At 52.2% G+C, this 14,246-nt stretch overlaps 1 protein-coding gene across 1 annotated transcript; it reads right to left on the bottom strand.

The window, feature by feature from the left end:
* Positions 1 to 3,581: 3,581 nt before the first annotated feature.
* On the bottom strand, positions 3,582 to 12,480 carry LOC103352538 (uncharacterized). The gene is made up of 10 exons (XM_070053178.1): positions 12,158 to 12,480; positions 11,515 to 11,562; positions 10,909 to 11,108; positions 10,283 to 10,517; positions 9,649 to 9,696; positions 9,290 to 9,480; positions 8,658 to 8,949; positions 7,989 to 8,036; positions 7,393 to 7,583; positions 3,582 to 7,144 (listed from the first exon to the last, which is right to left on the bottom strand). Exons 1-10 carry the CDS (start codon positions 12,478 to 12,480, stop codon positions 6,816 to 6,818), a joined length of 1,905 nt encoding a protein of 634 aa, XP_069909279.1. The 3' UTR covers positions 3,582 to 6,815.
* Positions 12,481 to 14,246: the final 1,766 nt, after the last annotated feature.

The following is a 14,246-nucleotide window of genomic DNA, read 5'->3' on the forward strand; positions in this document are numbered from 1 at the left end:
GTGCAGGGCCCAAGCACTTGGGCCATCCTCCACTGCACTCCCGGGCCATAGCAGAGAGCTAGACTGGAAGAGGAGCAACCGGGACAGAATCCGGTGCCCCGACCCGGACTAGAACCCGGAGTGCCGGCACCACAGGCAGAGGATTAGCCAAGTGAGCCACGGCGCTGGCCTCTATACAGTGTTAAAAATGGGCTGCTTTGTTTGGCCAACATTCATGAACTTTTGTTTACTTCAATGGCAAATGAAATATTTGCATAAGAAAAAGATATTATCTTCAATGGGAAACGCATTCCATGTGTGGTATACATTACATTAGGATGGATTTTTCTTTTTTTTTTATTTTTTTATTTATTTATTTTTTTTGACAGGCAGAGTGGACAGTGAGAGAGAGAGACAGAGAGAAAGGTCTTCCTTTGCCGTTGGTTCACCCTCCAATGGCCGCCGCGGCCGGCGCGCTGCGGCCGGCGCACCGCGCTGATCCGGTGGCAGGAGCCAGGAGCCAGGTGCTTTTCCTGGTCTCCCATGCGGGTGCAGGGCCCAAGTACCTGGGCCATCCTCCACTGCACTCCCTGGCCACAGCAGAGAGCTGGCCTGGAAGAGGGGCAACCGGGACAGAATCCAGCGCCCCGACCGGGACTAGAACCCAGTGTGCCGGCGCCGCTAGGCGGAGGATTAGCCTAGTGAGCCGCGGCGCCGGCCCAGGATGGATTTTTCTTAATTCTTCATTACATGATTTTTGGGGGAGATCAGTATTTTAAAGCAACTGTTATTTAAATTTGAGGGGAAGAGATAATAAATATTAAATAATTTTGTAGTTAAATATACATTTAATTCAACTAACCAATAAACTGTTTCTACCTTTTTAACTGGATTAATATATACATAGACACACAACATATATATTACCTATAAATGTGTATATATACATTACATACAGGGCATATATTTATATATACATTATATACAATAGACATATTGTTTCCTGAGGTACAGGAATTGGAGCTTAAGGGAGAAAGACCCAGGAGCAGGTCCAAATCCATACTCTGTCATTCTTAAGAATCCTTCTGATCCATGTTAATGTTGTGCTTCCATTTCATCCAGCCTTACCCTGCAAGTGACATTGTAGGGTCCAGAGGGACATGGCTGTTGATGTCTCAGAGTATTTGATGTGCCTAGTATTTGGAGAATTTCTGAGCCATGGGGCAGAATACTGGAGACTGACACTGGCACTGAGAATAAAATCTTGAAGTTGTGTGTGTCCCAGGGGAGGGATGGGAACAGTAGGGTGGTGTGATATACAGTTGGTTGTCATGAGAGACAACCACAGAACTTACAAAAAAAGAAGATAAGTGAGACAGCTTCAGCCCCATTCTGACACCCTAATGACATTTACAGCTTCTGCTTTTAGAAGCCTGTGTATTTGGAAGAATTATCAGAATCTTGAGAAATTTCTATGGACCCCACATTTAAAACCTCAGCAGGGGACAATGCACTCTATAGGTTTACTGGCCTTTCCACCTTCCCTCCTTTCTTGTTCAAGAAGCATTCAAGTCATCCCAATCATTTTCAGAAGTCAACTCTAACCATTTGGGTCTTCATTAAATGCAGTAATTCCATTGCCAGTAATCTATTTTTTGCAGAGCGAAGAGAATTGAGCAGCCACAGAACATTTCCATTACAGAGCTCTGGACCTCCTCTTGTCTGGGGCTTTAGGTATTGATGAAATCCCTTAAGTTTAGCTATTTAAGAAAGAATGTTTTTGCGTTCCCAGGCCCAGTTTGTTACAAGGGAGGACATTGTCCAGAGCTATGATCAAGCTGCATCTAAAGAACTTTGAATTTAATATCTTCCAGCTTTTTTCAGTACCTCCATCCCCACTAAAAAGTCCTGAACCTGTTTTCTTAATTATTTGCATATAAATGTAGAAAGACGAGCATTATACAGAGGAAGTCCAGCTTTCGCTTCTATTCAACCCTTAGTTGAGGTAAGTCTCAGTGTTATAGATTTCACAGAATACCATGCATTTATTTTTCTGTCTTTAAGGACCCTCCATAGCTGGAGGACTTGCCACCTCAAGGGTAGTCCAGTACCACCAGCAGCAGAGGAATCCCAGGAAGTTTGTTAGAAGCATAGAGTGCACCAGACTTGCTGAATCAGATGCTGTACTTTCACAGACTTCACAAGTGATTCCAATGTATATTAAGTTTTGGAAACTGGTTAGAGCTGATTTAGTTGATGCTTCTGCCTATACAGTGGGGCTCTAACTAACATATTTTTCCACCTTACAACTAGATTGCTCAGCATAAAATTATTGATTTTGTTTGTTTTAAATTAAGCATTTTGGAAACTGTCTCATAATTTTTAATGTCAAATTGCTAAAATATGCCCAATGTATTTTATCTAATATCCATAAATCTTTATGAAATGATCATCTTTTACTCCAGATGTATAAGAAGCGTACTCAGTCCAAGGAACCTGCTTTGCACATGGTGCCTTCATGAGTCTTGCTTGTTTTCTGCCTGAAAACATGGGGCCCAATGAGGCTGTTCTGCTCATCCCACCAGCACATTCAGTGGGCCCACACTCAGGCCTCTTCCATGGCAAATCTCCTCTTCTTTCCACTATTCTAGATAGGAGATAATATGGGAAAATGAGAAGATTTTATTCCAAGCCCTTTCCTACCCACTCCTCCTGACTTTTGAGACTAAGCCATTCTTTGTTGGGTGGGACTGTTCAATAGGAGGTTTAGCAGCATCATTGGCCTCTACCTTCTGCTGGCCTATCCCTATTGCTAGACCATGGACAGCAACATACAGCCACGTGATAATCACCAGTCTACCCCGGCTCTCCTTCCCCCACCAGTGGTGACAACCAAAATATATTGGTGTTGTGAAATATCCCACAGGGGACTTAAGCAGTCCTAGCTGAGAACTACTGACCTTGAAGTATGTCAGTATGCACAATTTTACTCTTAGTTTTGAGTTTCTCTTTCATCTAGCTCTTCCTTGTGAGACTGCCCCCTTCTGGTCAGTGTGAAGCTCCAGGTAACCAAGGGTTTACACCCCCACAACTGATGTCAGTTTACTTTGATCTTAGAGTTCCATGCAAATAAAAGGATATTCAATTTCTGCTTAATTGTCTTTGCAGGTGCATTTACAAGTTTAAGAGTTTTATTATTCTTCAGGGCTCACTTTATAAGCATTGCTTGCGAAAGCTGAGCAGATGCACATATCATCGAAACAGTTTTGGTTTAGAAAACATGCAGGTCCTTCAGCCCATGTCTATCTCCATAAGTAGCAGTGTGATCTTGGGTAAGCAACCTTCACTGTGAAACAAAATTCTACCTGGTAGACTTACTGTGAGAGTTAAATAACATGTTCAGTCAGTAGTAAGAATCATGTCTAACACAGAGAAAATCAGCAATTTATTCTGCTTCTTCTAAAGCTACTTCTTGTTATTATTCTAGTATTTCATCTTTATATATTAGTTATATTTTTGTAATAAGACAAATATTCAAGCAATATCTTATATTCAGATAACTTTCAACAGCTTATCTGAATATTTTTGTATTGATTTTCATATTCAATAGGCACAGATATTAGAAGTGGGAACGTTCAAACTCATTTTACAGACTAGAGAGACACTAAGGTCAATAAACTTGATGTACCAACATTTCAGTTAGTTAAAAGCAGAGCCAAGATTCCAACCTACAACAGACCCCCCTTCAGTGCTCATTCGTGTCCTTTACTCTCTGGCCTAAAGAAAGTAAGCAGTTTTCAAGGGGAATTAAATATCAAGATTATTTATATTTTCCAATGGGGTTCTAAAAGGAAAATTGTTGCAATCCATGACCAAAATTTCATGTGTATGTGTGTGTGCATGTACGTACGTGTACATGTGTATATGTGTACATGTGTGTGTATGTATATGAGTGTAAGCATGTGATCTTAGTGGGGAAGACTTCCGGCTTCCATGAGTAAGGATCCTGTCCACTACAGGTTCTTGTAGATGCTCTTAATAAGAGGCGGGAGCTCCCTTCTGTCACAACTTTCTCAAGCAGTGTGTTTTTTAACCAAGAACGGGTGGTCGATTTGCCAGGTACATTTTGAGATTGTCGCATGCGGTATTTTCCTGTCCTTAAATGATACGATGGTTGCATTGACTGATTTACAGAAAGCAAGCTGTTTTTGTCTCTGTTTCCACTGCCATGTGCACGCCCAGCAGGGACACGCGGCCACGGCCCCTCAGAAGGCTCGAGGTCCTGAAGTGGAGGAGCATGAGGAGGGAGAGCAGGAGGAAGGTTCTGGGCCAGACTGGTCAGGGTGAGCATTTGTGGAGTTGTGAAGCCATTGTTTTGTGTGTGTGTTTCCTTGGTGCTAGGTAGTTGCCGGTGCTAAGCACTTTGTGGAAATATCTAGTCTTTCTAGATGTTCTGGATGCCTGGTATAGGGTCATAGTTGAAGCAGTCAAACACATTTTATAAGTAATCTTTTTGTAACAATACATAGAAAAGTTTGTTTTTCTTTGGTGGGGGGTGTGGTAGCTAGACTCCCCCTGAGTGGCCTGCATAGTGTTTGGGTGCTGGTGTAGGGGAGGAGAGGGAAGGAGTGGGAAGAGCTCCGCGCCGTCGAGCTTCTAGTGTGGCGCCACGGACCACAGTCCCCTGTGCGTGTGCATTTTGGTCACTCTGCTCTCTATATGCTGTATAGAAAGGACCAATGCGTCCTGACTTGGAGCTGCAAACTTGGAAACCACAGAACCTTCTTCCACAGCTGTAGCTGTCTGGGGAATTTACTGAGAGAAACAGGAAATGGCTCCCATTACGGTCACCCCTGCTGTCCCGGAGTGCCCAGGAGGCGGCAGCAAGAGATCACAGGGAAGACAGGAGGCCCTGCAGGGATGCAGATGCCCGCAGTTGCCGACACAGCCCACTCATGATGGCCACCATGGACAGAGGGCCCCCGAGGGACTCAGACACTCTCTGCTAGACATGACATCACCCCCTCTGGCCCATGTGGACAGAAATCCCCTGGGGACAAAGGCATCCTTAGCAGTCACGCAAAGCCCAGCACCCGTTCCTCCAGGAACCCTACTGGGGGGTTCACAAGCCTATGCCACCCTGGATCCCAACATGTGACCCCAAGTTCTGGAAGAGTAATTGACCCCTGGCTCTGCTGGTGCATCTGCAAACATGAACCATCCTGACTGCTGACACCTCCACCCCGGGGCTCCCTGATATGCACTCTGTCGTCTACACCAAGGGACTGATGTCGGGGTGCCCGTGAGGGAGGACTCTCTAGCTCGACTGGCATACGTAGCTGCCCTGTGTGCCCCATATAGTTGCACCCTCCTCAAGTCCTGAACAGTTAGCACCTAGGTCTCCCAGATGCCAGGTACCATGTCGTGGGAGGGGGGATGATCCATGGTTTTTCCCAGAGTGCCTTGTGTGGGTACTGGCACTGTGGGGTGGTCCTAGCCACTCCCACAAACACATGCATCAGCCCAATTCCCACTGACTCAGCTGCCTCCCTTAGCCCCACAGGCAGCCTGCCCAATCCAGCCCAAGGCCTGTGGAAAAGTTGAGAAAACCTTGAAGAAATTCACCACGTGTTTCAACATCTTCAGAAAAACGAACTCCCCTGACCATTGACTTCCCTGCAGCTTCTGGCTCTGAGCTGTGATTCTGCACATTGTGGGCCTGGTGCTTGCCATGGTCTAGGTGCAGCAGCGGAGGGGATCCACCCCTGAGTTCCCAGTCCCATGATGGGCAGGGACTCGGTATTGTGTCAGTGACCATGGCCACTTGCTCTCAGGTGAGGAGGGGCCCAGTACCCAGCCAGGTGCCTGACACAGAGCTGGAGCCCTTGCAGGGAGTTGTTCCCACACCAGGAACACTGCACAGTCTCCCATTTGCAGCCGCAGTGCATCTCGGCCTGGATGCTAGGTGCTCTGTCAGTGGGGGTGGTTCCTGGCCTGGCCTGGTTTCTCTCCTGTGCTGTGGACACCACTGCCTGCACCATCCAGGCCAAACACTCCTGGGCTCCTCCTGTCACAGCCCCATCCGTGGGCACTGGGATATGGGCTGGCACAGCTGTGATCACAGTGACCGATGGTGATGCGGTTCCCCAGGCACGGAGGTTGTACCCCTGCTGGGAGAAAGGCTGCCCTGTCCATGTGGAACTCATGTGAGTCCTCACCCAGGAGCCAGGAGCTGAGGAGCTGGGAGCTCGTGGAGTGCTCAGGGAACCACATGCATCTCATTTCACCTGGCTCCATGGGGCCCTGTGGGGAGGGCTGTGAGCCCACGTCACAGATGAGAACACTGAGGCTCCAATGAGAACACCAGCCACTCTGCCTACCCTCAGAACCTGTGTTCCTAACCATGAGGGAGCACTGACCAGCCCATGGCCATGCCCATGGTTCCCCTGGATTCCTCACTCTTCTGGGCAGTCAGTGAACCCTGGACACACAGGGGCTTCCTCCTCCCTGCTCCAGGACAGCAGCGGGTGCCCTGCAGGTCGCCATGGGGCTCCCATGTACAGCAGGGAGAAGGTGGCTGCACAGCACGGGTGGGGACTCAATGCACTGGTATCCATGCAGGAACATGAAAAGAGCTATATTGTACTACATACAGAGGGAGACTGAAATAAACTGTCTCAGAGAGCAGAAAAGGGAGCTACAAAACACTATGTTGCCCAGGGCAGGATGGCTCTGGCTGGAGGTGGCCCTGGGAGGACCCAGGAGCTGAGCTGTGCAGAGCCGGGTTTGCTGCCACCACAGATGTTTCATTCATGGCTGGGGCCAGAGTGGAGCCCCTATGAGTGGATGGGGAAACAGCTTAGAAGGATGCGCACCCAGCTGGGTGAACGACGGTGGGGACGGTCCTGATTGGAGATTGTGCGCTGCCCACGCCGGTGGACCCAGGGCCAGCACAGCTTCGTGAACCAGGGCTGGGGACGATCTGGCTCTTGTTTGGCTTCTGGACATGCAGGAGGCTCCAGGCTGTCCACATCTGGCACAATTGCCAGGGACAAACAGGCTTCATCTGGTTCTGGCTGGGGAGCAATTGTTGGCAACAATTCTGACCACAGAAGTGCAGCAGCCGCTGCAGGAGGCACCTCCAGGTCTCCTCCTGGTGCTGGAGCTGCAGGAGGAGAACATGTCATGAACACCACTGCCCGTTCCTGCTGTCCTTGCCAAGAGGGAGATGTCCCTGGCTTCCAGAAGAGGCCCAGCCCTGTGCCCACAGCAGAGCCCTGGGCGGAATGTGCTGCAGCCCCGGGACTCTGAGCCTAGTCTTCACTCCAACCAACACCAGCCTTGGAGTCTCCTAGTGCTGCCCAGCTCCAAGGCCATCCTAGGTTCCGAAACACTCACCCACGCCCTCCTCACCCTCAGGCTCAGCCTCAGCCTCCTTGGGCTCCGCATCCTCCAGCTGCATCAGGAGCAGCTGGGCTTGGCTTGCCAGGTCCAAGAAGGGCATATGGAGCTGGACGTAGGTCACCAGCAGTTTCAGGCTGGCCCGGTCCTGGAAGTCCTCCGGGAAAGAGTCCAGCCAGGTTCCCAGGATGGTGCAGAGGGCGCTGAGGACAGGCAGGCAGGCAGGAGTATCAGAGGCCTGGAGTCTCCTGCCCCACAACTCTCTCACACACCTCAGTGTATGCAGCCTGGGCAGAGAATGCTCAGCACCAAGTGCAGGTGGGCAGTGGGAGGCCCTTGTGTGAGCTGTCTGTGCCCAACCTCAAGTCCTGAAATAGGAAGGGGTTGGCCAGGCCTGCTGGATGGGTTGTGTCGGGATAAATCTCACTGCTTCTCAGATGCCCTGCAACCAGACAATTCTGTTCCCTGCTGTAGGCAAGGGCCCTGACCTCAGCCCTCAAGCAGGAATTACAGCAGGGTCATGTTGGGGTCATGGTCAGCAACCTAGTAGCACCGCCATGTCCCTGCTAGGGAGAATGGAACCTCCCTCCTCAGCCAAGCCCACTCACTGCTTAGCACGGTCGTCCTCTTCACAGTCGGACCGAAAGTATGCATACCTAGAAAAGGGCAGGAGGTGTCACCTGTGGTGTCCTGTGTCCCACCTGCCAGGAGGTCTGGGGGAGGGGCTGATTCCCTGACTAGACAGGAAGCAAAGCAGCAGAGATACGGTGGTCTGTACTGTGCACTGTATACTACTGAAGGCCTGGACAGGAACCTGCACATCGTGGATACTTCATTGTATATGCAGTGTGAGTGATTGAACTCAGCCAGCCGCTTGCAGGTGTCAGAGTGGCACTGGCACACTCTACTGCCCACGGGTTCTCAGTTTGAGCCACAAACAACACAGAGACCTCCACGTAGACACCGGAAGTTTCTTTGTAAATAGAAAAATTGATTTACCCAAGAACATGAGTGGTAAGGACTGAAGCCCAGAGACTCAATCTGGGTGAGGAAAATCCTAAATGAGACCCCTGTCCTGGGCACCCACTCCTCAGGGCCAGGCACAGGGAAACCCTTTCTGGGGCTCATCCCCTTGGTTCTAAAATCACCCAGGGGCTGTGCCGCTTCGCACCCAGATTCTGCGTGGTTAATCTGAGGCTGTGCAGGGCCTGGGGCATCCCTGAGACCCAGCCTGGAGGTGCTGAGTCATGGCAGGTCCAGCAGGTGCAGGCCCTCACCTGTGGAACAGCGTGTGCAGCACCTGTTGGGTGGTGATGAACCCTCGATAGATGTGCAAGAAGGTGGGGACGATGAAGGGGTCCCCTCGCTGCTGAGCAGGCACCAGCTCATCCACCAGCTTATTGACCATGGCTGTGTCCAGGGTCTCCACGTTGCTGGCAGCCGACAAGGAGAGCTCAGAAGTGACATCTGGTTCCTGGAGGGGTCCTGACCCCGGTCCAGCGGCTGGGCACTCAGGGGCCTCAAAAATCAATGCAGCAGGAAGAGGGACTGCCCAGGGCAATGATGTTTCTGCAACAGAGAAAATAGCAACAGCACGGACTTGCAGCTCATTGTACCCAATTTTCCAAGCCTTCCAGGGAAGTCCCAGGATGCAGGAGCCCATACAGGCAGAGAAAATATCAGCACCATAACCCTTCCAGCTCCCTGTGAGAACACGGGGGTGCCCCTGCCCTGCAGAGCTTCCCCAGCCCAGCGCCAACACCAGGACCATGCCCAGACTGTGCTGCAGCCCAGAAGGCTCTAAGCCTTTTCTTCACTCCCAGCCAACACCAGCCTTGGAGCTTCCTCTCAGTGTGGCCCAGCCTGAGAGACTCCCAAGCTCCTAGGCACTGACCCCAGCCCTCCTCACCCTCTGGCTCAGCCACCAGCTCCGTGGGCTCTGTGTCTTCCAGCTGCATCAGGAGCAGCTGGGCTCGGCAGGCCAGGTCTGAGAAGGGCATATGGAGCTGGACATAGGCCACCAGCTGATGGAGGCAGGCCAGGTCGGAGAAGTCCTCCGGGTGCTTTTCTAGCCAGGATCCCAGGAGGAAGCAGAGGGCACTGGGTACAAAGGAAGCAGAGAGAATCAGAGGCCTGGAGTCTCCTGACCTCAGCCCTCTAGCAGGGATCACAGAAATGTGGCAGCTGGGGTCATGGTCAGCAACCAGTAGCACCCCAGTGTCCCCGTGGGGAGAATGGAACTTCCCTCCTGACCCAAAGCCCACTCACTCCTTAGCACAGTTGTCCTCTTCACAGTTGGACCGAAAGTATGCATACCTACAGGAAGACAGGACGTGCCACCTGTAGTGTCCTGCCTTCCACCTGACAGGAGACCTGGGGGAGGGCCTGACTCCCTGACTAGAAGGGAAGCAAACAGGGGATACAGTAATCTGTGCTAAACACTGTGTTTTGCTGAAGGCCTGGACTGGTTCCTGCACACAGCAGATGCTTCATTGTATATGCAGTTTGAATGCAGGGACTCAGCCTTCTCTTCCCAGGGGACTTAGTGGAAATGGAAACTTTACGAGCAAAACCAGGACAGAGAAATCAGAAGTTTAAATGTGAATAAGAAAACCACATTGCCAGAGAGCATGAGTGGTGAGGACTGAGGCCCAGAGCCTCATTGTGGGAGAAGAAAAATCCTAAATGAGACCCCTGTCCTGGGCAGCTCACTCCTCAGGGCCAGGAACACGGAGATCCTTTCTGGGGCTCCTCCCATTAGTTCTAAAATCACCCAGGGGCTGCGCCGCTTTGCACCCAGATTCTGTGTGGTTAATCTGAGGCTGTGCAGGGCCTGGGGCATCCCTGAGACCCAGCCTGGAGGTGCTGAGTCATGGCAGGTCCAGCAGGTGCAGGCCCTCACCTGTGGAACAGCATGTGCAGCACCTGTTGGGTGGTGGCGAACCCTCGATAGATGTGCAAGAAGGTGGGGACGATGAAGGGGTCCCCTCTCTGCAGGGCAGGCACCAGCTCATCCACCAGATTTTCGACCAAGGCTGTGTCCAGGGTCTCCACGTTGCTGGCAGCCGACAAGGAGAGCACAGGAGTAAAATCTGGTTCCTGGGGGGGGGGGGGGGTCCTGACCCCCCTGCTGGATACTCAGGGGACTCCAGTGCCTCTGGAGCTAGAAGAAAGACTGCCCAGGGCAGTGATGTTTCTGCAAGGGGAGAAAATGTCAACGCATCAGCCCTTCCTGCTCCCTGTACCCAACAAAAGTGCCCATGACTTGCAGGGGAGCCCTAGATTGCTGGAGCTAATGCAGGAGAGACAATGTCAGCACCACAGCCTTCCCAGCTCCCTGTGGCAAACCTGGATTCCCGTGAACTGCAGAGCTGTTTCGGCCATGTGCCCAAAACAGGACCCTGTCCAAACTGTGCTACAGCCCTGATGTCATAGCTCCCAGCCAGTGCCAACCTGGAGCCTCCTCTCAGTGTGGCCCAGCCCTGACACACTCCCAAGTACCCATGCACCAGCCCCAGCCCTCCTCACCCTCGGGCTCAGCCACCAGCTCCTTGGGCTCTGCATCCTCCAACTCTATAAGGAGCAGCTGAGCCCGGCGTGCCAGGTCCGAGAAGGGCATATGGAGCCTGACGTAGGCCACCAGCTGTTTCAGCCTGGCCAGGTCCTGGAACTCATAGAAGTCGTCTGGATAGTTTTCCAGCCAGGTTCCCAGGATGGAGCAGAGGGCGCTGGGGACAGGAAGGAGGGAGGGAGAATGAGAGGCCTGGCATCTCCTGCCCCACAACTCTCCCTCACACCTCAGGGTATGGCCCCTGGGCAGAGGATGCTCAGCCCGTGTGCAGGTGGGCAGTGCAGAGGCCCACGTGTGAGCCGTCTGTGCCCAACCTCAAGGCACAGAATGGGAAGGGGTTGGCCAGCCCTGCTGGGATGGGTTGCATGGGGATGAATTCTCACTGCTCTCAGATGCCCTGCACCAGACAATTCTGTCTCCCTCCTCCAGGCAAGGCCCCTGACCTCAAGCCCTCTAGTAGGAACCTTAGTTGTGGCAGTTGGGGTCATGGTCAGCACCCAGTTGCACCCCAGTGTCCCTGCTGGGCAGAATGGAGCCTCCCTCCTGACCCAGAGCCCACTCACTCCTTAGTGCGGTCGTCCTCTTCACAGTGAGGCTGGAAGTAGGCATACCTAGGGGAGGACAGGAGGTGTCACCTGTGGTGTCCTGGGTCCCACCTGCCAGGAGGCCTGGAGGGGAGGGGCTGACTCCCTGACTAGCAGGGAACAAAGCAGGGCATACACGGTGGTCTCTGCTGTGCACTGAATGTTGCTGGGGCCTGGACCGAAGCCTGCACACAGTGGATGCTTCATTACGTTTGCTGTGTGTGATCTCAGCCTGCTCCTTAAAAGGTGTGTGGGGGCCTGGGTGCCCTCTGCCAACCCCTATTGCTTGGTTCTGGCCACTGCTAGGACAGAGACCTCCACATCGATCTGGAAGCTCTTTGGGAACAGGAAAGCCACTCTGCTGAAAGCCATGGTACAGGATTCCTTAGACCCACAGCCTCATCTCGGGGCCAGGGGAGGACAATCCTGAGTCAGTCCCCATGTCCTGGGCAGGCCACCGCTCAGGACCAAGCACTAGGAGGTATTTTATTATCCTGGTGGTTGCTCCCCTGAGCAGCAAGATGCTGCAAGAGCAAACTGAAGCCCTGAGTGGGGGGTCAAGATGTCTCCAGGACCCCGCCTAAGTGATGATCCCCATGTGCCTGCAGGTGCAGGCCCTCACCTGTGAAACAGCAGGTTCAGCACCTGCTGGGTGGTGGTGAACCTTCGATAATTGCACAAGAAGGTGGGGACGATGAAGGGGTCCCCTCTCTGCTGGGCAGGCACCAGCTCCATCACCAGCTTCTCGACCATGGCTATGTCCAGGGTCCCCACACTGCTGGCAGCCAACAGGGACAGCACAGGGGCCTGTGCTGCTGGCTCCTCTGATTCCAGCATAGATCCTGGCCCCATCTCCGCTGCCACGGCCTCTGCAGGGTCCGGCTCCAGGGAAGCTGAATCAGCTGCTCTTGGTGAGGGCTCCCCCTCCAGCCTGCCTGCCACCATGGCCCCCACTCCGCTGGTGTCATCATGGGATGTGTCTAAGTCACTGTCATTCTGCGGTGAACAAGGAGGGTGGTTGTAATCCTGGGCCTGATGTGCTGCCCCCACCCTCCTGTGGTTTTCATGGGACCACCAGGTTCCCCATCCCACCCCCTGCCACTTCCCATGGGCCACTGACCTCCCCAGAGTGTGCCCCCTCACACCACCCAAGATGGATGCAGGGCCGCCCAGGAGGATCAGAGGGGAGGTCTGCCCAGGGGTCCTGGCCTGGCTGGCTGAGATCACCTTGGCTTCCCTCTGAGAGAACTGCCAGAGCTGCTGTGGGCGAGGGCTGACCCAATGTCTGTAGCTCTGGAGAAGACCTGCAGCCTGGGCTGGCCCCGGCCTGGGCCTTGAGACGGCGAGAGACAACTCGAGAACATATCTGCTCGATGGCCTCTGACCAACTGAACTGGCTGGGTCACCAGCACCACATTGTGGGCGCCTGGTAACCTGGGTTCCAGGTTCTGTTGTGGCCATCATCAAAGAAGTGAGGTCACTTCCTGAGGTCCTCTCAGTGGACCTCCCCTAGGGTTCTATCACAGCTGACTGCCCCCCGGGACAGATGCTGTGTGCGCACCTGCACCCAGTTACACCATCACCCCCCCCCCCCCAGATCCCTGAGGGAGGCCTGGGCCAGCCATACTCTCCAACTAGGAGGTCATAGACCAGGGTCAGACCCGGCGTCTCCTTCTTCCAGGTCTGTATCCCTGGGCAAGTCTTGTGCCTCTCAGGGCCTCCCCTGTCCCCCCTCTGCACCCAGGGGTTTATTCTAGCATTTGCTTCCAAGGGATGCCCTCAGGGGTATGGAATACTAAGCACTTGTGTGAGCTATGAAACCTGAGGCCTGGTATCAAAGCCAGGAGCTTCTTTTGGGTTTCCCATGTAGGTGCAGGGGCCCAAGGACTTAGGCCATATTATACTTCTTTCCCAGGCCATAGCAAGGAGCTGGACTGGAAGTGGAGCAGCAGGGACTCAAACTGGCACCCAGATGCGATGCTGGCCCTGCAGGCAGAAGCTTTACCTGCTATGCCACAGCACCAGCCCCTTGAAGGTCAGTTTCAAAGTTACTGATTTAAGTTTTGTACAAACAATCTGAGGTCATTCTCTCTGATGATATTAACAAACTGAATGCCTGGTATGACAACATTGGACAGAAAAATGCATGTTATTTTTATGACAATAAAAGTTATAACAATTTAGGAAAGGATATTTATATGTCCATTTTCCATAGCAGGAAAACACACAACCTTGTCTTTGCATAGGGATATCAATTATGTAAGAAACACACAATATTATCTTGCTACATGTGTTTGTATGTGTGTGTGCACTGTATACAATTACACACCCAGAGGAAGAGACAAAGGACTTATGTTTATTCACTAAAATTATTTTTTAATCTTGTAAACTTTTTTAATTTTTTAATCTTGTAAACACAGGCTGTGTTTGGCTGAAGATTTTTCTGGAATCATTGTACCTCGGTGTCCACACAGCAGAGACCTCAGTCACACGTGGTCCTTTTCCTATGATGGCCAGGGACGTGGACACAACCTGCTCCCCGATTCGTCTCAGGATGAGACAGCAGTGACCGTAACTGAATCCCTGTGTCTGAAACACACCTCCTCCCGGTGTGCAATAGTTACTTTGGGAAACAATGCCTTGTATGTGAGGGGGAACAGTGTAAGGCTTGGGAAGAACAGCAGAGGAAGATGCAGGCTTGCAGATTTGAG

This window comes from Oryctolagus cuniculus, chromosome 11, assembly GCF_964237555.1.
Source record: "Oryctolagus cuniculus chromosome 11, mOryCun1.1, whole genome shotgun sequence".
NCBI classification, from domain to species: Eukaryota; Metazoa; Chordata; class Mammalia; order Lagomorpha; family Leporidae; genus Oryctolagus; species Oryctolagus cuniculus.